The sequence below is a fragment of the Triturus cristatus genome, chromosome 11 (assembly GCF_964204655.1).
Source record: "Triturus cristatus chromosome 11, aTriCri1.1, whole genome shotgun sequence".
Lineage (NCBI taxonomy): Eukaryota > Metazoa > Chordata > Amphibia > Caudata > Salamandridae > Triturus > Triturus cristatus.
In genome coordinates this window covers 228,723,582-228,750,127 of record NC_140594.1, presented here as the reverse complement: position 1 = coordinate 228,750,127, position 26,546 = coordinate 228,723,582, and the positions used below count along the sequence as shown (strand labels likewise).

The window sequence follows — 26,546 nt, the reverse complement described above, 5'->3', positions numbered from 1 at the left end:
CCAAACTTTTGGCCAGCTCCGGTCCGCTCCTATCCTGAAAATTTCACGGTGATTTGTCAAGCGGGGGCCGAGAAAAAAGGGGGTCCCAAAACGCGTTTTCCCTATGCATTTTCCCATAGGACCTGTTGACGCAGCTACAGCCCGAACTGCTGAACAGAAGTACACCAAATTTGGCAAAGAGGTAGTCCTCAGTTCAGACTTGTGCCTTTTGCTTAAATGGTGTAAATCCGTTCAGTAGTTCCTGAGAAAATTAGGCTAAAAAAGTTAGTGATACCTATGGCCTCGGAGGATCTGCGCACCCTCCCCCACCCTCCCCGAACCCTCCCGAGCACGAGCTGAATGCTAATTGGCTGCCAACACTCTGAATCAGGAAGTGTTGGCAGCCATCTTGTGCCTCGGCACAAGAAAACCGCAAAAAAGGCGCAAAACGTGACAAGGGGGCAGGGTAGAAACACCCTGACCCCCTAGGCCTTCTCAGGGGGTCCCACAAGGACCCCCAAGGCCCCCCAAAAAAATATTATTTTTTTTTTTAATCGCGGGATGCATCCCGCTAACGGAAAAAAAACCGAAGCGTTTTGATTTAGCCCCCGGGGGGCCAAGTCCCGGGGGCAATATGGTATTATAAAGGTGGGCCCAGAGGGGCCCCCCCAGCCCCGGGGACCGCCACCCCCGGGGCTTTTGTAAAATATGTGGGGGGGCTCTCCGGGGCTTAAAAAATGAATGGGGGGGCTCACAGCCCCCCGCGGCCCTGGGGCTTTTAAAAAAAATATATACCCTGAGTGGGGGGCTCAAGCCCCCCCACACGCCCCGGGGACCGCCACCTCCCCGGGGCTCTAAATATGTAAAATGGGGGGTCCGTGAGGGACCCCCCAGCCCCGGGGACCACCACCCTCCGGGGCTTTGAAAGAGGTGGGAGGGGGTCACGCGGCCCCCCTCCTGGAGCCCTCGATGGCCCTGGGGACCGCCACCCCACAGGGCCGGCTCCTGCAGTGTCCCGGGGTGCCCACCACCTTTTGTTGAGGATAACTCAGACATTACTGCTGTTAGTAGCAAGATGCGTTTTCTGTGAAACTCGGTAGTTGATCACGCTAACATTGGTAAGGTCATATTTGGGAACCTATCTATTGGTTATGCGCAATTATTTAGGAGGAGGCTCTTCTTTGTTCTCGGTTGAATATCTCAGTTTACATGCTATAAGTGCACACTGCATCATTGTTAAGACCTTTAGGAGTCTTGGTGCGTAGTCTTAAGATGTACCGTGATTCCAATTGTCTGAGCTTTTTCTTCCTATTGCCTGCTCTTTAACTCTGTGGAACGGTGTACAGCCCAAAGAATCCCATACGTCTCCAGTCATTGTTCTGACATGTCGCTATGTGTCTTGCTGTTGCGTAGTTCAAATCCTTGTTTTTAACGGCACAAATGTGTTCTAAAATTTGCATTTTTAGCATACAGATAGTACTGCCGATGTAGATTAGTCCACATGCGCACTGGATGACGTAGACCACAAAGTGTGTTGTGTAGGTGATTTTGTGAGCGATTTTGATTGTTCTTCCTTCTGTATCCATTATCTCCTTTGTATTGACACCGATTTTGCAGGGTTTGTAATTGTTGCAATTTTTTAAGCCCAGCTGATGTTCTTCTAGCCAATTCCTTTTAGGTTTCTCTTGAAAGTGGCTCTGGACTATATGGTCTTGTAAGGAGGGTACCTTCCTGTATATTACATGTGGTCGTGCACCAATGATTGCCCCAATATCTTGATCTTGTACTAGCAGGTGCCAGTACTTCTGCACGATTTGTGTAATCTTCAAGCTTTCTTTGCAATATGTAAGAATCAATCTTGGTGCTTCCTTTTTGAGGGTACTGGGAGCTTGTCTTTCCTTTTCAGTTCCCTTTTGTGCCTTTGGAATCAGCGTTTCAGTACGAGTGACTTGTTAGATCTTGTGTATACTTTTGTTTAAGTCTCTTTGCCTGTATCCTCTATTTGGCAGTCTCTGTGAGCTTTCCAGTATTTTGTTTGTGGTGTCAAAGTCTTTGGAACAATTCCTTCGTATTCTCACAAATTCCCCATATGGGATGCTGTTGAGTAAAGGCTTAGGGTGGAAGCTCGTACCGTGTAGAATACGGTTTGTCGCCGTTTTTTTCCTAAAAAGGGTTGGGTGTATTTGTCCTTGATCAATGTACACTAATGTATCTAGGTAGTTCACCTTCGTGCGACTGGTTGAACATGTAAAGGACAGGCCAATGTCATTTTGGTTCAGTTTGTTACACTATTCCATGAACTCATCTTTTTTGCCGTTCCAGATTAAAAATAAATCGTCATTCACTCAATTGCAAGACACCTACAAACTAGCACAAACAGAAACTTACAGGTACGCACAGATCAGACATGCTTTACTAGCAGTGATTCCGACAGACACACAATTACCCGAGGCCTCCCCATTAGAGGACAGACTACTCACAGAACACCTCCAGAAAAAAGCCATCTCCCTAACTTATCGTAAAATAAAAAACAATCAACAGGATCCCACGGCGGCCCTGAAAGAGAAATGGGAGGCAGATGTAGGTGACCTAGATGAGGAGGACTAGCAAGCAGCCCTGGGGTCCCCAAGGGAAGTGGCAATACCCTCCACCCTTAGGTTACTTCATCTAAAAATCCAACATCATATCTACTACACGAGAACCCTGCTACATAAGATAGGAAAGGTGGATACTCCTTTCTGCCTCCGGCAATGTGGTGCCGATGGCACTTTCTAGCACACAATCTGGGATTGCCCAATAATCACTCCCTTCTGGGACGCTGTTCTACGCACAATGTCACAAGTCACCAAAGGAGTGGCCCCACTTGATCTAAAACGCTGCTTACTCAACATCTGGGAACCCACGGATTTGAATCACGCAGACCAAGACTGGGTAACACTAGGGGTGACATTAGCCAAACGCAATATAGCACAGCACTGGGGTTCGGGACAGTCCCCGACGCATCAGCAGTGGTGTCGGGGCATGGCCCACACAATGGTGACGGAGAAATCAGTATACGTTCACCGAAAAATGGAAGCGAATATGGGGAAAATTGAATCATTTTTGGGGCGACATCTGTGAACCTCCCCCAGCAGAGCAGGTATCGGACGATAGTGACTAATTTAGGAAGAATGACGAGGCAAGGCCTTTACCACAGCACATTTCACTTGATGGCCACGGAGGTGTTTATGAAGTTTATATTTTAATACACAATGTTGTGCCACGCTTGAAGGAATCTGGACTACTGTCGATGTACACCAACGAATATTCATCGCTGTATTGTACGATTGTTGATGTATATCAAATTGTCAATAAAAAAAAATTCTAAAATAAAAAATAAATAAATCGTCAATATATCGTACCCAGACTATGATTGTATCCAGCGCCTGTTGATTCTCTGTCCCCCGTGTGATTTCTTTTTCCCACCAGCCCATGGTTAAATTAGCATAATTTGGTGAAAATGAAAAGCCCATGGCAGTTCCACAGAGTTGGTGGTATAATTCATGGTTGAACAAAAAGACGTTGTTATTTAAACACAGTTCAATCATGGTAAGGAGCATGGCTGAGTGTTGCAATTCTGTAATGTTGCGTTCTTTAAGGAAATACGCACATGCTTGTATGCCAATTTTATTTTCAATTGACGTATATAATGAAACAACGTCGATTGTAGCCTTGATGTAGTTGAAATTCCAGGTAGTGTTAGCCAAGATGAAAAAGAAGTCACCTGTATCTTTAATGTATGAGCTGAGGTTATGGACAACTGGTGCCAGGTAATGATCCACGTATGTTGAGATGTTCTTGTATAGGGATTCACAGGATGAGACAATCAGTCTTCCAGGGGGGTCACAGAGAGTCTTATGAATTTTAGGAAGAAAATGTATATTGTTGGTATAGTTGGGTACTCATTGAAGAGAAATTGGAAATCACTGTCATCAATCAAACCTGAAGTACGCCACCTATTCAAGTTCATTTGGAGTTCTGAAATCATTCTCTTTGATTGGATTGCAGTCCAGTTTCTTGTACTTAGTTGAGTCCTTCAACTGTCTGTGGGCTTCCTTTACATAGTTAGCTTTGTTTTGTATAACTATGTTCCCGCCTTTGTCGGCTGGCTTAATTATTATATTGCTATTGTCCATCAGTGTTTTTAATGCCATGTGCTCCTTTGTTGACAGGCTCTCTTTTTTGTTATGGTTTCGTGTTTTTTCCAGGATGTCCAGCTCTCTCAAGACTGCCTCCGAGAACAGATCAATTTTATTGCCAGGAGATAGTTGCGGGCAGTATTTGGATTTGTTTTTAAGACCGCTTGATGTATGTTCAGCTGTGTCTAGGCCCAGTTCTTGTAGTACTTGACTTTCACTGGTTTCATCATCGTTAAGATTGTACATTAGATCAAACAAATGTTTTAAGTCTGGAATCTTTTCAATGATTAATGTTGGATCTTCATCTTGTGTGTCTGATATTGTATCTACTTCATTTATTTCCAAGGGGCAATTCACATGTTTTTGTTAATTTAAGTTTCCGTACATATTTGTAAGTGTCTTTTTTCGTATCTGTATAGTCAAAATGTCTCTAAGGACAGAATGTCAGTCCCTTATTTAATAATAAGCGTTTGTCTTTTGGAAAGTGTATGGCTTGAGAGATTTATAATGAGGTTGTCTTAATTTATTTCCTTCATGTCAGGTTGCGAAAGGAGTACTGTTTTCTTGCACTTTGTTTGTCTTGTTTTTCGGGTGATGCAGAAGATTTTGAATCTCCCCTTCCACGCCCTCTGCCTCTTCCTTCCCCCTGACCTCTTACTAACATCTGGTCTAAATGCATCAACTTCATTTCTTCTAAAAAAGAAATCCCCTTCGAGGAATCGCCGCCACTTGCTGCTTCATTTTTGCTTATGTCAGATTTGCTTCTTGCGTCTCCGATTGGTTTAGGAATATTTTTTCCATCGTTTTTTTAGAGCGTCAAACCTTCTGGCAAAGGTCAAGATTCGTTCTTGCCTGTAGTCGATCTCATCCCTCACAAATTTTCTATGTTTTCGTTCTTGGTATTCCCATATCCTTTCTTAGTTTTAATGCCTCTTCCTTGTTTTACTGTAGTACTTTATTTTCCAAGTCTTTGATTATAGTATGATCTTCCTCCAGGTCGATGTTGGTGTACTTTATTAGAATCTTTATCATGTTTTTGGAGAATGCCATGTTATTAGCTCCCCATGCTTCCAACATTTCTGAGCATGTTTCCGGGTGTGTCGGCATGGTGAAAATCCTTAAGCCCCTTGGAACTGTCTAGTTCCAGATATTTCTGTAATGCAATCAATTCCCAACTTTTATTACTTTCTTTGTTATATTGGCGTTCTAACTGTAAGAACAGTTGTTTTAATGATGGGTCCTGCTCACGTTGCGTGCCTTTGCTTTTTGTAGTTTCAAGTCGAACGCTGATATCCATTTGAAACATTGTCGCCATCTTATCAGCTCTTTTAGCTTTGCGCACCTCCATTGCGCTGTATGTTACTCTAGTTGTTTGTTTCAAACAGATATCAGCGTTCGCCTCACCGAGCCTTAAAAAGCTCCATGCACTCCTACCCCTTGAGCCTTTAATGGCCCTGATATAAAGATGCCAGGGACGCAGGTAGTACCTATTACACGTATTTATTCAGGAGCATCAATGTACATGGACTGGCAGGGAACAAGCTCACATCAACTGCCTTTCTACATTGAACAATGCACACCCTCAATCCCCACATTTTGAGTTCTTGGCTGGAATCAAACATCCCAACACATCTTCCCTTCATACAATTTTAATATAAAACTAAACATATACAAAAGTAAGGTAACTACATATAAGTAACACACACTAATCATTATGAAAACAAAATAAATCATCGAAGGGAACATAAATATCATAAGTATAACAAAAGAAAAGTTAATACAAAACTATACAATAGTATAACGGATTTATAACAATAAAATGATTTATCATATAAAATCATTTCACATAGTCCTTGAAATTGCAAGGTAAATGTTTGGTCCTGTGCGATTTCTCTCCGTTTGTCCTTTTTTTTTTACATTCTTCTCCACATACTTGTTCTGACACTCATTCATCTACACGTACAATGGACACCCTATCTTTATTCCAACACTTACCATCCTCCTTCTAACAATATCATTATCCACTCTGATATGACTGGAAAACCTATCTTTCCCTTTTCCGCCAAAAGGTCTTCTGATTCTCACCACATCACCCTATTTCACAATCAGTTCCCGAGACATCACATATTTGTTTTGCGCAATTTGTCTGCTCTCTCCAACTGCCCTTAAAGTATCCTCTGATGGAATAGTCCTACCCATCCATACTCGGTTCAATTTGGATCCCGGCACTCTGCCTTTCAATAGTACAAATGGTGAGACCCTGGTATCAGCATTAGGTGTAGCACAGACAGCCCACAAAAGATTCTTGACTTCCTGCATCCAAGAAAGTTCATTGGCATTGACAACTGTAAATTGTCCTTCAATACACAACGATTAAACCTCTCTACATGGCCATTGCTTCTAGGGTGATTCAAAGTTCCATCATAAATCTCTCAAATTCTCGAGATACTACCTGCAGACCATTATCAGAGACTACATCATCTGGGTCCCCTTCTCTCAAGAACACTTCTTACATTACTCTTCTGACAGGTGATGAAGTAATACTACAAACTCCACTTCTAGCCATCGTAAATAATAATCCATCACCACTATTGCATACTTTCGCTGGCAATTATCCACTCTCACAGGCCTATGATGTCCACAGCTAATTTGGACCAAGCTTTTTCTGGAACAGTTACAGAATTTCTTGAACTTGGTAAGGTGACCTGTATTTTGTCACTAGCAGCATAATGCTTACACAGCGGTACATATACCTTTCCACCTCTCTGTCCATGCCCATGCAAGCAATAAGTATCTCTTACATGTCTTTTCATGTCTCTTGTTTCATGGCCCTCATGTGCCAAGTCATTTACTTTCATCTTCAAAGTCTCAGGTACTACCAATACTCCTGCTCTACGAAGAACACCATTGAAAACAGAAAGCTGGGGACCCACATGCCTATATACATCCAACATAGCATCTGACAATTTGTTTTTGGCTCACCTTTCATCAAATACTTCACCACATCTTTTTCAAGAGCTTCACACCGCACCTGTCCAGAAATAGCATTTCTGGTTACATGAGATAATTTGTTAATTACTACCTCTTCATCCGCAATATCATCCTATTCATTCTTATCCGTTTGACTTACTAGCAACCAAGACAACCTGCCATGATGTTCTGTGCTGCCATTTTGCTATCCATGGGGGTGGATCTTGCAACCCCTTTAGTGGTGAACATGTCAATTAATACCTTATGGTCAACACACACCACAAACTGCGAGCCCCACAAATATTGGGGAAAATGATCAACATCCCATCAACATGCCAATGATTCACGTTCCACCACAAAATAAGAAACTTCTGCACCTCTCAGCCAGCGACTGGCAAACGCCACCACTTCTTCTCTTCCATTCCTTCTCTGTATTAACACAGCACCTAACCCATATATGCTAGCATTGGTGATGACAATGCTGGTATCCTTGGTGTCAAACAGCTTAAGAGGAATGGCATTGGAGGCACACATCTTAATTTCCTCAAAGTCCTTGCCACATACCTCACTCCAAGCAAACTTCTCTCCTTTATTTAGCAAAAACCTTAAATTGTTTGTTTTTTTCTGCACTTTTTGGAATAAACCTGAAATAACATTCCAGTAATCCCATAAAAGAACAGAACTGATCCTTCCCTTCTAGTACAGAAGCGTCTACTATGATCTTCACCAAATCTTTTTTAGGTTCTATGCCATACAACGATAAATTGTGCCCCTAATAATCTACACTCTCCACAGCCAATTTACATTTATCGGCCCTCAGCGTCATTCCTTTATCCTCTAATACAGACGAAACCTCTGTTAGCCTTATGTCGTGACCTGACTTATCACTAGCATAACCCAATAAATCATGTTGCAAACAGATGACTCCTTCTACTTCCTTGAACTAGCATTGGAAAATGTCTGAAGTCAAAATGAAACCAAATGGCATCCTCTTGAAACCGAATGCTCCCTCCGAAGTGATAAACAAGGTTAGATGCCGTGACCTGTGATTCAAAACTACCTGATATGCGGAGGCCATATCTAAAGTAGTAAAGTACTTCGCCCCTTTTATTGATGAGAGCATCTGTGTAATATACGGCAAAGGATGCCTGTCCAATCAAATTATTTAAATCTCTTAAATCAACACACATGCGCAACACATTAGGGTTACACGCCAGGACCACCTGTGATAACCATTCCAACCCTTCTATAGGTTCGCTTAGGTCTTGTTTCTGCAATTTGGACAATTCCTTTCGCAACTCATTTCTTATCAACGGAACCCTTCCTCACAGATTCCACCCCTTGTTTAAGCTGTATTCTGTGCTTTAATCCCCTCAACATGCCAATCTTATCAGTGAAAACTTTGGGAAAATTAACCTCCTATTCAGCTACTTCAGCTACTTGCATCGCCCAAACACTCATACACTCTTTCTCACGTGATCAGCGTTATTTCTTTCTACCATCCAACTCAACAACGAAGAACCATACTTAGCTGCATGCACTGTAGCATGAGACGTGTTTCCTCTGAAAGCTAACACGGTCTCAAATTCTCTGAGTACTTCTACAGGTTTTCCCCCATATGCTACAGGTTTTATGCGAGATTTAGTCAAAACAACTTTGGATCAGTCGTTTACACCAATCAATGTGTAAGGTGATCCTGAATATGCCATCATGCTCACTATCACCTCCCCCACACCTACTTGACAATACGGTCTTTTAACATCTGACATGTAAACATTACCTACAGAACAAAATGCCTTGGTTTCTGTGAATCCCTCAATGCTTAAAACCCAACTCTCCTCACTTGAATCTGATGAATTATAATTATCATCATCCTTTTCATTCACCAGGCCTACAGTTTTCGTTTATCTTTTGGCCTGCATACTTAGGCAAAATACACTATTTTCTTCTATATAAACACATTTTTTATCCACGGCAGGGAATTTTTGTGAGTTGCAAGGACTGCCACACCTATAACATGTCAAGGGTGCCTTCTTTTTGTGCGTTTTCTGGTTCTTGTGAAATGTATTACTAGACATTTTTGCAACAATATCCTTACTATCATGAGCAATAGACATTTGTGCCATATATGATGCAGTATTTTCAATACCAGCAGCTAACTCAACAGCTCTACTCAATGTTAAATTTGGTGTTGTAAACAAAATGTCTTGTACTTTTTATCATTCGTGTGTTCAACCACCTGATTATGAACATGTATTCACATGCGGCAGCTAGCGTTCTTAATGCACCAACATAGCTTTCCACAGGTTCCCCTGGTAACTGATGCCTTTTATAAAGCTTGTGCCTTTCTAAGATAACATTTTTGTGGAGTTTGAATCTGACATCAAGCATTTTCATCTTCTTCACCCAAAACCATTTGTCTCAGAAAATGTTTTAAAATCTTTCTTCCTTCTGCACTCAGACAACGTATTAACAAACGCATACTTTTTCTTCACCGTCTATGGCCTCCATGTAGGCTTCAAAACTCTCCTTCCATTGTTCCCAATCTATACCAGCAGGGTCGGGACTAGGCACAAAAGTGAGAGGAGGCACAATGTTTCGCTGCATTATGGCTTTGTATGCTATATGGCTTAATAATCACACATACGTATAGGTTGGACACCAATAATACCAAAGGTTAACAATAAGTTGGGCTATCACATATACAATGGTGGGTGCGTCTAAAAATGATACACCATACACATTAAACAAAATAAATTATCAATGGTGTACGTGTCACAGAGTAGTAACACACGCAATCAGATACTAACGTAGATGAGCGTGTCACCGAAACAGGATGCATTCCGATTCCACACATGAAAATTGAAAACACACAGTTAATGTTGATTAAGGTGTGCGTGTCACCGACAACTGAAAACAAGCAGTAAATGAACAGCAATACTCGAAATGCACATCACCAAAAATCTTGATAAAGTGTCTGGGGGCAGATCCAGACCACAAAATGACACTTCCTAGTTGCAGGTACAATTAAATAGCTGCTTCTTCACAGCCTCTTCACAGCCGCCGGATGCGTTGCCTCAAAGAAACTGGACAGCACTTCAAGGAAATTCCAGACCAAATCCAGCCAAACTCCTTGCACCGCTAAAACGCCAAGGATGACAAAGAGACCAAGGAAACATGATGAGACCCAGCCAGTCTGCTCGTCGCCAATATAAAGATGCTAGGGACGCAGGGAATACTTGTTCTAAGTATTTATCCAGGAACATCAAGGTACATGGACTGGCAGGGTACAGGCTCACATCAACTGCCTTTCTACATTGAACGATGTACATTCCATCACTCCCTCACAATCCCCGCATTCTAAGTTCTTTGCTGAAATCAAAGACCTCAACACCTGGGAACCCCAACGCCTGGGGTCGGCTCACTTACTGTGGCCCGGGAAACTCACCTCTGGGGCACAGTAGTTCCCCTGCCTGCACCAGCGTTGGCAGAGAAACAAGTGTTTGCTCCCATCTGGTGGGAGGATTTTTAAATCTCTTGCCAAATGGGAGCAAACACTAAGTCTGCACTCAACGGTGAAAGATTTTAAAATGCTACAGCCAGCGGGGAACAGACTTGTGTTCTGCTTTCATGCCCACACTGATGTGGACAGGGAAACAGAACACACATTGCTCCAGCCCGTAAATAACACATTAATAGCTGCCTACTCTGGACAGGAGCAAGGCCGGCTCCTACACTATGCGGGGAGTGGGTCAAATGCCTGTGGTCCCTGCTGCTCCCTCCATGGCCCCAATGTGCTCATTGGAGGGTGCCCCAGGTAGTCACCCACCTTTTATGAAGAGAGGACCCAGGGAATGTGGATTCCCTAGGGTCTAATTAGGCATAGGGAGGTGGAACATGCTCCCTTCCCTTTATTAATTCCTTGGCCTCGGGGGATGTGGCTTCAGGGACCAAATAAGGGTCAGGTGAGGGGGAGCCAAGCAGCACCCTTTACCTTTAAAATAAGTAACGGACCCAGTAGACTGGGTCTCAGGGGACTATAAACGGTTGAGTAGAAGGGGGCACATGGTTCTTTTCCCCTTTTATTTACATTTCAGCCCTTGGGGATGGGGACTTCAGGGCCTACATAGGCTCAGGGAGGGAATCTGTGCACCCCTTTCCTTTATCAATTATTGCCCCCCCCCCCCCCCCCCCCCGGGAGATGGAGTCCCCGACGCCTAGTAAGGCTCGGGGGAGGAAAACCCACCCAGCCTCTCACCTGTTTAATGTTTTTTGGCCCCTGGGATGCGTTCCTTTTTTGCTGAATTTGGCCCCAGGGGAGGGGGTCCCCGGGGCCTATTAAGGCTTGGGGAGGAGGGGCTGTATTCCCCCCTTCCCCTTATATATGTAATGGTCCCAGGGGATGAGGTCCCTGGGCCCTGAAGGCCAACTCTATGCCTCGCCAACAAAGGCAGTCAGTAGTGTGGTGTTGGCTGCCTGCGGTGATGAAGGGGTTGACAGTAGGGCCTGACCAAAGGCCACGCACTGTGGCCAACCCCCTGGGGCGCACAGCCAAAGGCCTTGCGCAGCATGGGTTCTGTCTGCATGTGGGGGTTTGCCGCAGGCCAGACCCTGTGGACAACCTCCTGACACACACGTTGCAGGCCCTGCGCAGCGTTGTTTGCCATTTTGGGGGTGGAGGATTGGCCACAGGGCCTGGCCGATGGCAAACCCTTGCTGCACACAGCCGAACGCTGTGAGCACCGTGCGGTTTGGTACATGTGGAGGTTGGCCACTGGATCAAGTCGCAGGCCAGGCCCTGCACGTAACCTCCTACCGTGCACAGCGGGGAATGGCTTTAGGTATGGTAATAAAGTATTACATTAAGATAAAAAGTCTGTATACATTTACTGGGGGAAAAAACCAAAGATTAAAGTAACAGTATAGTTAGATGAAATGTTCAGTAGCAATGTTATGTTTTAAACTACAAAAATCACAGAAATTCACCAGTTATAGTTATCTTATGTAACTATAACCCGTGGCTTAAGGTAACTATAAATTGCACCCTCACCATGCACTGCTAAATACCCCACATATTACAGCACTGATGACATCTTCTGTGATATTTTTGATAATAACACTGCAACAATTGCAATTAAATTATTGAGAAAACTGTGCATAGTGGGGATGCGAGCTATAGTTACCTTACAACACAAGTTATAGTTATAGTTAACTGAGATAACTGTAACTGGTGAATTTGGGTGGGTTTGTATAGTTTAAAACATGATGTTATTACTGACCCATTCACCTAACTATAACGTTACTTTAACCTTTGGGTTTAACAGAGAACAAAAATACACACACACACACCCATGCCCCCACACCCCCCTATACGCGGTCCATTGTTGCAAGTGACATGGCACTCTAGGTGGTGGGGAAGAGGCGGTGACAGGGAACGCCACCTACATCAAAAAGAATTGTGCTGTATTTTATCACTATGCATTTTACCCCACATGGTCTCAATCAAGATGAAGAACTGTACATCCACCAATGAAAATCAGATCTCAAATTATCAAATGATAACTACCATACAAAACAGAATGAATCAATGAATGAGAATGGTGAACTAATCATGAAATTACTGTATAAAACTCCATATGTGGTTAAAGGGAAGTAAGGAGAAAGACGTTTGATTGTGTCAATAGAAGATAAAGGATCTGACCAAAAGCAATGGACCTTAATTGAATTTTAACAAGGGAAACTCATAATTAGAATAAGGGAGAGAACATCTTCACTTTGCGATAAAAATAATTTGGGGCACAAACAAAACCCAACAGAGGGTTGAATGTATAATCTAAACTAAATATGGCCCACATTGATATTGGAATAATGAAAAATACAAAATTGAAACCACATTGCTTATCAAATAACGCAATTAAGTGAAGTAATGGAACTGTAATGAGTTTAACCATCGGAGATACAGCTGTATTTTTTAACAATCACTAGCATCACTTTAGCGCACAACAATTCAGCTCTCAACTTCAAGTTAAAGCACAACGTTACGTACGTGAAAATAGCTTATGTTAGGAGATACAAATAGAAATAGATACAAGAAAACAAATAAAAATCTTGTTAAAGGGGCCTCTTATAACAGATGAACTCAACCCACCGAAGGGTTGTAATGAACCAGCATTAATGAGTAATGAGTCTAAATTGTTATGTTATGTTAAAAAAGGATTTGTAGAGCACACAGCTACTCAACAGTGTCCCGGCGCCATGACTGTAGAGACAGGAGACCTATGAAAAAAAACTCAGAGTCTAGGGGGGTGGGGGCTGTCGTTAAGGTATTTGTTAGAACATCCAAGTTTTCAACTGTTTCCTGAAGGCCAGTAGGTTCGTGGGCTGCCTGAGTTGTAATGGCACGGGCAACTTGCACTTGAAAGGAGCGCCCGCCACAATGGGCTCTGAGAAACATGGGTGTCAAAATCAGATGTTGGTGTGCTGATCTGAGGGATTTGCGTGGGGCGTAATATAAGACTCTTCTGCAGATGTAGTGGGCCCCCAGACCGTGTAACGCCTTGAAAGCATGGACTAGGGCTTTGAAGAGAATTCTGTAACAGACAGGCAGCCAATGCAATTTCTTCAAGTGGTGGGAAATCCGGTCTCTAGGTCCTAGTTTAAGAACTGCCCTGGAGGCGGCATTCTGAACGATTTGAAGTCTGTTCAGTAAGAACTCCGGCAAGCCCAAATAGAGGACATTTACATGGTCCAATCTGGAGGGGACAAGGGCCTATACGACCGTCGTTCTGTGCGGGATCGGCAGAAGGTAAAGAAATTTCCTGAGCATTTTCAGGAGTCTGAAACACGTGCCAGCTACTGCCTGGAGTTGTGTTTTCATGGATAAGGAGTCGTCCATTTTTATCCCAAGTTTTTATCAGTATTAACCGCTGATTGTGGAGGAAACATATCAGTTGGCCACCATTGTTTCCAGACATCCTGCGGAGTGGTACCAAAGAAGATAATTTCAGACTTCTCTGGATTGCATTTAAGTTGGTTAAGTCGGAACCAGAAGAACACTTCTGGCAGACAATTACTTATCTTCTCCCCGTTAAAGTCCTCCCCCTTCCTACACGTAAACAACAACTGAGTGTCGTCGGCATAGGATATAATCATTGCCTCACCAGCTTCCGCCAGAGTGGCGAGGGGGGCCATGTACATAATAAAAAGTACCAGGCTCAGGATGGAGCCTTGCGGGACACTGACTTTCAAGGGAGGGATACTGGCTGCAAGGGGGCGACCAGACCGCTTGTTTTCTATCCTTCAAAAAGGAGGCACAGTGTCGAAAGCCGCAGAGAGGTTCAAAAGCGTCAGTACCGCTTTCCCTCCATTATCGAGGGTCTCTTTGATGGTTTCAGAGACCTCAAGCAGAGCCGTCTCTGTACTAAAGTTTGATCTAAAACCCGACTGGCTCATATGGAGGAGATTATTTACTTCAACAAAGTTGGTGATCACCGAGTGTACGTATTTTTCTATTGTTTTTGCAAAAAACGATAGTAATGAGATAGGTCTGTAATTGGATAATATTGTTGCGTCAGCTGAAGGTTTTTTCAGCAAAGGAATGACTTTGGCGCTCTTCCAATTTTAAGGAGCCTAGCCATTGCAAAGAGACAAGTACAGAATGCTATTGACTGTAGGATTAAGTATCTCCGTCATTGAGGCCAGACATTTTGCAGGGCAGGGGTCCGAAGGGGAGCCAGACTTCAGGCCCTTCATTATTATCAAGGAAGTTTCTAGGGAAATGGGGGGCAGTAGGAGAGCGAGGCACTTCCTGCCTGGATCTGACGGCAGGGCGAGGAGGAGGCCTTAGTTTCTAGCCCACAAGACGCTCCAAAGGAAGACTGGATGGTTGTGATTTTCGTATAGAAAAAGTTTGCTAACTGTTTAATCCAATCCGAGGAGAAGGAGGGATGACTGGACACAGCACTAGGCTAAGAGAAACTTTTCACAATGCTGAATACTTCTCTGCTTTTGTTCCCCGAGGACTCAATTTTACATGCAAATGTTTTCTTTTCCTCCTGAATCCTCTTGTGCTAGGCTCTTAAGGACTTTTTATAATTTTCTTTGTTTCCCTCACTAAAATCTTTCCACCACGCTCTTTCCAGACGTTTACAGTCCTTTCAATTAGGACTACAATGCCTAGAGGTTATTGCGACTGCCCCCTGGAGGGCATGACACGGAAACAAAAAGTAGATATAAACACTGAGGAATGATTATCTCAAACTATATAATATTGCTGGGTCATGTTTGAGACTGAATGCTTATTATTTGAATTAATTTGCAATAGTACATAGACTAATGGGGCTGCAAATTTGAAAACTTTAATCATGTGATGGAGAAGTACGAATACACTGATTTATATTTGAAGCCAATAATCGGAATGTACACTCGCATAAAGCATAAAAATAGCAAAAAAGGCTGCAAGTAAAATACCCTGTGAATAAGGTCCCAGGGGGACCGAAACGCTTCGAACATTGTCCAAGCTGAACCTTCAACTGATTGAATAAAGGAATTGGAACCCTAACCCGTGAGAGGGACTCATTTATTGTACTGGATATGTAGATATACATCACCTACTGGTAGATGCCAGTAGGTAGTTATAGTTAAGACCTAGTTTCCATACGACAAGAGCTTTTTGACTTGCTTTTAACTTTGGCGCCATTTGACACATCTTCAGGAACTTTTCCAAACAAAGTGGCATACTCGGTCTAGTTGTGCATGGAAAGTTTCGGGGGTGATCCTTCAAGCAGGGGCCGAGAAAAAGGGGATAGGGGGTCAAAAAACATGAGTTTCTCATGGTAATTCCCATAGAGATTTTAGATATGACTACAGACCGAACCACTGGACGGAATTACACCAAATTTAGCAGAAGGGTAGCTCTTGGACTAGAAAGAGACCTTTTTGTTATTTGGTATAAATCTGTTCAGTAGTTTTGGAGATGTTAAAGAAAAAACAAATTTGTATGTCTAGAGGCGCGAATCCTCCCAATCTCGTGCCGAGATCTGATTGACTGCAAACACTTCAACCAGGAATTGTTGGCAGCCATCTTGGGACTCTGACTCGGCAGAGTCCCAAACAAAAACATAAAAAAAAGAGAAGGGGGCACGGAAAGAATACTATTACCTCATAGGCCTGGTAACTATAACAGCAGCTGAATTTTACAGGTTTTGCACAAATGAAATCTGAGACTAACTATAACATCCCTGTAACCTTTGTTTGTTTAGTTTTTTTCAGTGAATTTATATATGATTAGATGTAGCGCGTAAATATTTACATTTGGATCACTATTAGACCATTACAAGAAAGGGCTGCCAATTACATCAAGGCAATATGACAAAATGACAGACCTTATACATTTGCACAATATTATGCCGACTGGAAACCCACTACTTGTTGGAAAAACCACTAAGTTCCAAAAAGTTAAAACAAGAAAATAAAAAGAATGTTTTGCTGGCATCACCAGTCTTGGGAAAGTAAATATTCCGTCTTTGGACCAACCTAAAAAAGTACATCCAAAGGAAAATCATGCAATTGATCCCACAAAATGCATTATTTTTTGCTCACTTGATTTTACCAAGTTAAATTATGTTACTTCCATTTATTAAACGCACATACACTTTGCATCGTGGTAGAATTTAATATGATAACCTCAGGCTGACATCAAACCACAATTGACTAATTTCCATTTATAAAAAACTTATTGTGTAAAAGGCCAAAGTTTTCTTCCTTTCCGGAACTTCATCAGTCTGAATTATTTTTCAAGTGATAAAAGAGAGGTTGTTTCATGACTTACGAACTAACACTGAAAAGGATATGTCGCCATTCCCTGCTCAGACCGTTCTGGCCTTCATAACAAGTAGCGTAAACTGATGGGCAGATCATAGAGTCCTTCTACTGGTGTATCATAAAAAATTGTTAAACATGACATAAACCCAGGATTATTTGAAAGCTAGCATTGGACTTTCCAGTGCATTAAATTGTCAGGTACTTCTTACCCAAAAAGAAACATAAAATAGACATTTGAAAGTAGCCAACTAGGAAAGTAGCAAACTGCATTCACAGTTATGTGCTCCAAAGTACAATTAAATAATCTCCTAGCTAACTTTGACTAACAGGAGGTTGCAAGAAGATGAAATAGATTGAAGATGGAAAAGTCTAGGACACAGCTGTGCCTAACTTACAATTGAAAACCGTGTAATAGTAATGTGAAGGTTGTGCCCTTGGTTGTTGTACTCCTTTGTTATTACGTATATCTTCTGCATAGACTGGGGGAGGGGTGGAAAAGAGGCCTTCTAAACATTTCTGTACAGGAGCATCCAAAAAACAATTAAGCACTGGCAAAGTCAATTGGTCTGGTCTTGTGGATTGGCTATTGCAGATCTATGTGCTTTGGCAATGCAATTTTGGTGATGCTAATTTGTATCGGAAAAAACAAAAAAATGGATATTGCAGATGCTAAAATATAAAAGTGCGGTGATAGCCATGCATATGTGTAATCACACATGTGCCACAATGCTATGGCAGCTCCCAGGGTTACCATGCATGCACATGTATGAGCCATGACACACATACAAACATGTGTCATCATGAAAGTTTCATCATGGAGTGCTGTTTTGTTTTTTATTTTTCTTTACTGTTCAAAGACTTTCCGGGTGTCAATCCTGTAAGGGTAAATATTAACTTAATAAGTTTGCCCAAGCACATTTTTTCTAGGAATGAACTGCCCAGCAGCAAACTGAAACTGTCAGGCCCTCCAAAGAACAAATTTAAAGGAACAAAATTCAAGAAGAGGAGGGAGAGCAACTGTAGAGGGGGTGGGTCGGGTGAGCTGCAGGGGGGAGGAGTTGGGGGGGCAACATAGGAGCAGGCTGGGGGGAGAGGTTTTAAAAAATCCTAAAAGTGAGACACCGAGCAGGACCGGAAGTAACATACGAGCTAAGAATGTGAACCCAACACAAAGTGTGGGGGCATGGGACGGTGAAGGGTGAAAAATAAGGAACAGACAAGATGGGAGGGAGAGCAACATGGGGAGTGTGGGGAATTTCAGAGGGAAAACAGCACACAAGAAAACACCAGCACTCTCATGGAGTGTTGAAAGAAAAAGTAGTCCCCGGAATGTAAGCAGTAGAAGAAAATGATTTATCAAGTCAAAAGGATGGTAAATAAGCTATTCTCTAGGGAAAGGACAAACTGATAAATTGAAGCCATTAAAAAGAAGCAAGTAAATGACAAGAAAGCCAACCAATTATAAATGATGGGCTGACTTAAAGCCCACTGTAAGTATTGGTATTGTCTGTCTACAACAGGTCTTCAACCTGAAGGTGAGACCTAACAAAGGAAGAAAAAAAAAAGGAGATCAGAAGGTGCGCTTGTCTCCCTAGAAGTAGTTGGCCAGAGATTGAAAAGGTTGTGAGCATAGAGATTAGACAAGGAAATGGGGAGATGAGGAGATGCAGTGTCTCACAGAGAGATGGTCAGCTTCTATGGCTGGATATACCACCAGCCTGTATTATTCTAAACATTTTCAATTCTAGTTCTTTTTATTGAAACACATGATAAGTTTGCAGTTTTTCAGTGAAAATCAAGTGGTGATGTAACAGACTCTACGGAAAGACTCTTGAAGGAGCAGGGCCAGCTCTCTGAACCATCTATTCAGTTCCACCCAGGCCATTGTGGTGCTTAGCAGATTCAAGAGACTACAGCGAAAACATTTCTTAAATGAGACCCGCCAGCTGAATGGTAGGTTTTATTGACATTCTCTACTCCGTGTGTATTATTTTGCCAGAAGGCCCAGAGAAGTTAGGTTCATTGCTGACATTTGCTGCACAATATGAAGAAAATAAACACTAAGTCATGTCTGCATGCATCCTTTATTTTGTTACACTTATTTTATGGTAAAGACGTTTATGTTCATCATGGGCCCGATCAGTTTTTACTCTAAAGTATCCAGTCAGTGTCTTGCATATCTCACAGATATTAATTGACCTTGGCCTGAATGGGGGACTCCTGAAGGTTTCGCTGTAGGGGCTGATACATCCCTGATACCAATTTGGGTAATTAGGATACAATTACACAAATGCATTAATCTGGCTTCCATTTTTTTCTTTTTTTAAGCCCTCTTGCATTGACTCTTAAGGAAAGTCTTGTGATCGATCAGCTACTGAAATATGAAACCTTGTTGGCTTGAGAAACTCAATGTCATGTTCTTGCTCATTAGATATTAAACTGTAAGATCCTGGATTTAGCCCAAACACCCAAACCTGTCATTCCTCTGGCACAATCATACCAGTGTTCAACACAGCACGTACAATAATATTTGGTAAGCAGAGAATAAATACGACTTGTGCATATATAAGCTGAACAAAACTACATTTAACAATAATAACAGAAAATACTTACATCCATAGAATGCTCTGGACACAATCTGATACTTCATGTTGTCGCAGAGCATCTTCAGTGGTGCTCTAAAAAGTAAGAGTATAATTGTTTGCATCATATAAAATACGTTATACGATGTACTACAGACAAAGCGTATGCTATTTCATTTTCAGTTCATAGAAATTAGACACCTTCCTCAGAACAGATATACTTATTAATATTACATAAAACTAGGATGCCAAATGTCCCTTCTGTGAATGGCATACGGCTGATTCACAGCTACACCACCACAATCAAATGGAAAACTGAAGAGAAAGGATACAGATAACTGATATTTAGGAGAGCTTTTAGACCTGTCATCTTAGGGTTGTCTTTCCCCAGACTTTGTGCCTTTTTGCCTTTTGCCTCCATGTTTTGCTGACTCATTAGGTCGAGCTTTAGCGGCAGCGTGTATGCTCTGCTCGCTCTGCGAGGCATGCAGTAGTATCGGAGACAAGCTGCCCTCACTCTTCGCCCATATTTTTCATTGGCTTCTGCCTTTGTCCTTCGTAAATTCTGTCTTCTGATAGATTATGAGGCTTGTTAGTCCCGCCTGATTATGGCCGTCATCATTTGTACCCTCCCATGGCTACTTGCTTCTTTACTTCGAGTGTTACACTGTACGGTACATGTTATTTAGAGCACTATTATTTCCCCTCCCCCGTCTGCACTCCCGTTGTCCATGCCTTCTCCCCCTTTCCCCGCCCGCAATTCCGTTGTCCGTGCCTTCTCGCCCCCTCCCTCCTGCACTCCCGTTGCCCATGACTTCTTCCCGCCTCCCTCGCACTCCCGTTGTCCCCTCCTTCTTACCCCCGACCTCCCCGCCCGCACTTCCGCTGTCCGTGCCTTCTCCCCCCCTGCACCCCGCCCCCATTCCCAATTGCAATGCAATAGGTCTCGCGTAAATGTGAGTCCTATTGCATTGCAAATGCTTGTTTGTGTTTTATCAACGTTCCTCGCTCTACTCCTGAGCAGTTGCCCCAATCTCAGAGCCCTGCAGCTGCTCGACACGGCATGCCCGTGCAGACTCGGCCCGCCGTACTCCCAGCTCCGACTCTAACAACCTGGGAGCCACAACCCACGAACAGTTCGCCTGACACTCAGATCTGCCTTGCCGAAATCTTACAGTTCCCAAGCATCTTGGAAAGCCACCTGATGCCATCTTACTATTCCCTGTGGCAGCCACTTGTCCAAATACCCGACAATTTAAAGGTGAATGTGGACAATTTCTGATTACAAAAGGAAATGAAGGTTATGATGCCCCCCCCGTTTCAGCACAACATATTGTCAACTCTGAAACTTGCAGCAAGTGTGAACACTGGAGCTGCATAGCACGGAAGAGGGCACATGGGGAATAACTAAAGTAGTAGAGCTCACTAGACGTGTTTTCAAGCATGCTCTAGAAGGCACGGGGTGCATTTACCTGCCATGGTCACTGCCCGCCTCTGTGCAGCCCCACGTGCCAGCAAACCCTTAGCCTGCTGGTGGCTGTGCTTCGCCCGACAGTGTCACTGTTAACATTCACTCAGGGGCGCTGCTTAGCCTCTGGCTGCAGTGAGCACTGTCCACTCACTGCCTTACTCTTCCGGGCTGCCATAGGCAGTCAGCTGCATCCGTATCCCTCACTGCCCACGTGGCATCGGAGTCCAAGGTGTGTAGCTAACCCGACCGGGGGCAATAAACAGGCCTGGCAGGAAGCAACACTTTCATGGGCTGCTCTGGTGCACGTACACATGGGCTGTGGCAACGCTGTTCAACATTCCTCTCTCACATAAGTCCCTGTTTACCTGCCGAAACCCACGTATTGCATGGGAGTGGGACTGGTTAAGTCCTATGTGAAGGAAGTTAATGTCATCAAATGCAATTTTTGCCTGTGAGCACAATTAAAATGGAAGAAGCTTTTGGAGTAAAATCGGAGTGCATCCTGCCATCTTTTAATGTTCTTATACTTATTCAGTCCCCCGGCTGGTTTGCACCCTCAGTTAAAGATGTCAATAGAGTGAAAACATGTTGAAAAACATAAAGCATTAACAGCAGTGGAAGTTCCTTTTTTATGGCTCGATGAACTGAGAATGATCAGCTGACACTTCACTATTTACACAATTAAGATTTATTTTGCACATTAAATCATTTGGTTGACATTGTATGTACACTTTCGTATACAATTGATATTAATTTTGTCATAATTGTATTCATTGTTTTATTAATTCATATTTAATTATTGCGTGTTGCTTATTTTTATTGTCATTATTATTCGTTGCAAGCATCGTTTAAAACTTATGGTGAATTTATGCTTTTTTCAATATTTGTGTCGTAGCATGTATAAAATTTATCCGAAGAGCTTCATTTATTTTCATCACATATGGGGGACAAATCACATGTTTTAGATTGACTAACCAGCACCTTCTAAAAGATCATGTCATGTTTGTATTGAACTAATTGAATACCAAAGATAGATTGACGAGTTTCAGTTTATCCGACCTAGGTGAGTAAATTGTGTGTTTTGAGTTTGTTGGTTAACAAGAAATAATGGTGTTGACATGGGTTGGACTTGCCAAAAGTTGTTTTTTTTTGGCACGGAGCACATGTTGAGATTTGGGGTGCATTTCACTTACCTGATGTATTTTATTTTGAGAAGATTTACTTAAGTTGTCTCTTAGGCATGGAGTACGTGCTGTGGCTTCGGGTGTATTTCACTCATTCACTTTCATGAAAGTTTTTTTACATTTTCTTTTCACACTTTTGACAAACACTTTTCTGCACATGAGTACAATTTATTTAAATGTTTGAGTCCATTTATTTTCATTCTGATTGAATGTTGCTTTCATCTTAGTTACCCCCGAGGAAGAGTAGTAACCCGAAATGCCTTGGGTATAGATTTTTATGTCGAAACACAGAGAATCGTGAACCCCTTATGGGCCAGGCTAGCTTGAATCCAATGGCAAAGTGAGCAAGGGACCCTCGTCTGAAGGGACCTACGGCTGCCCAGACATGGGTCTCGTGCTCACTGCACCACTGGCTTCAAGCTAGCCTGGCTGATGAGGGTAATACCCCGGAACCAACCCCAGAATGCTTGTTTCTGGTCCAGGGAGGACCTGGCTTTGCAGTTTGGGCTGGACTGTTTCCATGAGAAACAGGGTACTGATTTGCATATGGCTGGGTCTGAACTGCAGTGGCAAAGTGAGCAAAAGATTGATGGATTAAACCCAGATCTGTGACTGGGCGTGAGTGGTTGAAAAGTTTCAGCATCCATCCATCATCTTGCTGTGTTTGCACAGAAGTTTTAATACATAGAGATATGCCTTTGCCACACCACAATAAAGTCAGTCAAAGAACCAGCTCTGTTAAGCCAGAGTTTAAAATGGCCTCGCCCACGTGTGCAATATTAACTATTCGAGACAGACTCCATTCACTCTCCACTGTTATCCACACCCGACCGCCCTCACATTCACAAACAACCCGTCCTCCTGTTCACCACCCCACCCAATTTCCCATTGTCTTTTTTCAAGAAGTTTTCAAAATATTGTGTTTCCAAATTAAAAAAGACCTCTTCTCCTGGGCTAGACTATGGAAAAAAGTCGATTTATATATGTACTTGTACATGTGCCTGTTACGTGTAAATTAACAGATTTCTCCACTCATCTGGAATGCAATATTTTATATTTGGGTTTATCAACTCTGCTTGGAAGAATGTTGACCGAGCTTTAGTTAAATGTATTTATTTAATATGAGTTTTGTAACTCTCTGCTGTCACCTATACCATTTCACAGCACTGGCAATCAAACAAGATTATCTAGAAGGTATCCCTTATCTAGAAAGTGTCAGTGTGATATTTAAAATCCCGGGATTGGAAATATATCCCATAACATTGAGTCATCTAGAAGCCCAATATGGTATCAACCCAACCCAGAAAAAATTCACATACTCTGATACCCCTCTTGCTTGTCACTACTCCTCTTGTTCTGTTAAGATCCTATGTGTTACCTTGTGTGCATAAATTGTATTCTTGAAGGATACGTTTGCCAAAGGATGGTGTCAGTGCACTTGAACCTAGCAGTTGAGAACACAGTGGTGGGAAGTGAAAGGAGTTACTGGGCAGATAGTCAGGTCTTCCTGAAGCTGAGGAGATGCCCTTTGCACAGTGTTTGCCCATGTCTATTTTTTGCAACATCTCTTATGTTGCTTATTTCATACTCTTTTACTCACACCAGACTGATAAGTTCACAACTGTGCTGTGTCAATGTGCTCATTCATCGATTTCCTATTGTACTTTGTTTTATTTATGTATTCATTTAGTAAACGGCTAGCTCCTGACAGACTGCCCCTTTGTCAAGCTGACTGCCAGTGAAAGCAATTGTCTGTACTGATTCCATATCCCCATCCTTTCTTGAACAACCATAGACCTCGTTGGGATTGAAGTGCCAGAGACTTAAATGTCAGGTATAGGAGGGATCAAAATTCGACAAACATACCTTCGTTGCAGCAGAGTTCTTTGCATAATTAGGAAGTTAGGGAACTGATTAAAGATTGTGTACAATCAAGACACCTTTTTCCTAGGTAATTGCATTCTTTATAAATTAATTTAATACACTCATTCATCAAAGGGGGGGAATGTGGCGTCTTAGGTATTTGGGCCTGCAAGAACTTTTGGAGATGGGAACCGGAATGACAAATGAAGTGTTATTTGAAAAGATGTTGTCTTTAGCTGTTTTCTGAACTGCATGCATAGTGTGGTGAGCCTCACATGCAGTGGCATGTTGTTCTCAATTCTTGACACCTCGTCGAAGAATGCTTGCTTCTGTGTCTTTTTTTCTTTTCTGGTATTTGTTGACTAGCATTCTACCAATGCCCTGACTCATTCTGCTGGCATATGGAGGTGTTCCATTTTTTTTAATTAGGTTGTTTGAGATAATATTCTTCGCTCTAGTCTAGTAACTGCATCCATTTATAAATGCAGCACAGTCTGAAAGATGTGAATTTTTTTGTTCAGTATTTTTAGGAGACTTGTTAGGTCAGAGCGGGTTACTGGTGTAACAGTGGTGTTATCAATACCAACAAGTAGGACATCGCCACATCTTATACCATAACCAGCAGCGTTTCACAACAGCTGTTGCTCTTGTACTCCTGCTTGCAGATCTTTCTTTATTATTGCGTATGAAAGCATTTCCAGATATGGGAGTTCAGACTACCAGTTGTATAAAAATAACTTTTTAACTAAATTCTTCTCAATGCAGTGCTGTAATGTGCCCATTAGTGTCAATGCTTCCACATTAAAGAACAGTAGATGTTATACACCCAAGATAATGTGCTGCATGGCTAAATACTTATAAGATCCCACAGGCGAGATCTATTGGCTATGCCAATGCTTGTTTTTTACCTTAAGACGCTGAGCACTTTACCACTACTAACCAGTGCTAACGTACATGTGCTTCTCCCCTAAACATGATGACATTGGTGTATACCTGATCGGTATATTTGATGTACTGGTAGGTCCTTGTAAAGTTGTATACCGTATACCCAAGGCCTGTTCTTCAAATGTTTCTATTGGGTCTGCAGCACTAATTGTGCTACCCACGTAAGTGGCCTTTCAAAACTGTCTCAGGCCTACCACTGCAGTGCCTTTGTGTGAAGTTTACTGCCACTTTGACTTGGCATTTAAAACTACTGGCCAATCTCAAACTCCCCTTTTATTACACATAAGTCACGCCTAAGGTAGAAACTAAGTAACCATAAGGGCAGGGTGCTATGTAAGTAAAGGTAGGTCATGCACCTTTATGTTTTACATGTCCTCGTAGTGACAAACAGCCTATGTCGCTTTTCACTACTGTGAGGCCTACTTATCTCATAGGCTAGCATTGGGAATTCCTTAATAGACTTTTAAGCTGCAATTCCTGATCAGAGAGGAGTAGCATTTTCATGTTTCATATGTTTGGAATGGTAATGATAAATCCTCATTACTGGGAGAAGATGGTTTTAACATTACTGTTTTAGAAATGCTACTTTTAGAAAGTAGACATTTCTCTGCACTTACTGCTCTGTGTGCCTGACAGCCTGTCTCCAATACACGTCTGGAGTGGGCAACAGCTACACTTTGTGCATTCCTGCTAGACAGCCACAACACAGGAAGAACAGGTGTGTCTGAGAACCCATCTACATACATCGGCATTCTGATGGCCTTCCCTGGGCAGGGTGGAAGGGATGGGCTAACACTTCACTTGAACAGGTAGTGTCCTATCCCCACACAAAGGACTAATTACCCCCCACCGATTGCCTAGCCGACAGGACTGGATTGAAAGCGAGGGATACTTGTGCAATACAGAGCGCTGCTTTGAAGTCACCCCTCCACATCAAAGGCACTTTTGGGTAGAAGTACTGGATCTTTGACCCCATCAAATCATACACTACTGGAATTGTAACTGAATCTCTGACAGAACTGATCTGCTGCTTAAAGGACTCAACTGGGCTGCTGATCTGGAAAGCCTCCCTTTCTGTTTGTTGCCCTGCTGCCTGTTACTCTCTGACTCTGCTGAAGGAGAGTTGGAATCTGCCTTCACTCTAAGTGATCTCCAAGGACTTGTTGTCTTGCCTTCTGTTGCTTGAGGAATATCAAATTCTCTACCCCTGCTCCTGTGCCTGGCTCATTTGAAGTAGCCTAGATACTTGCAACACAGATTTCGATGCATCTCCTGTCTTCGTGTAGCAGAACCCGTGCATCGACCCGGTTGGAGTAGTAAAATCGGAACCAGCGCTTTGTCTTCAAAGAGCGACGCATCACGCAGTGTATCGCCACCGCAGGAGCCTGGCGAGATCGACGCATCCCCTCGACTGCGTAGCAGAGTCCAGTGGATCGCTCAATGCCTCTTGACTCCTGGAACTGTTTTCGGAATGGAGACATCACCTTCACAGTGTGGAGAAGATCAACACATCTTCCTGTTTGCGGTCAGGAAAAGGTACTTTGCTCACCAG

At 42.7% G+C, this 26,546-nt stretch overlaps 1 protein-coding gene across 2 annotated transcripts in view; it reads right to left on the bottom strand.

The window, feature by feature from the left end:
- Positions 1-26,546, bottom strand: part of SGSM1 (small G protein signaling modulator 1) — a 1,300,548-nt gene that overhangs the window by 290,046 nt on the left and 983,956 nt on the right. For both annotated transcript variants that reach the window (XM_085636109.1, XM_085636110.1), the window contains one exon: positions 19,563-19,627. In XM_085636109.1, the coding sequence (XP_085492235.1) occupies positions 19,563-19,627 (65 nt within the window). The remainder of the gene's footprint in view (positions 1-19,562; positions 19,628-26,546) is intronic.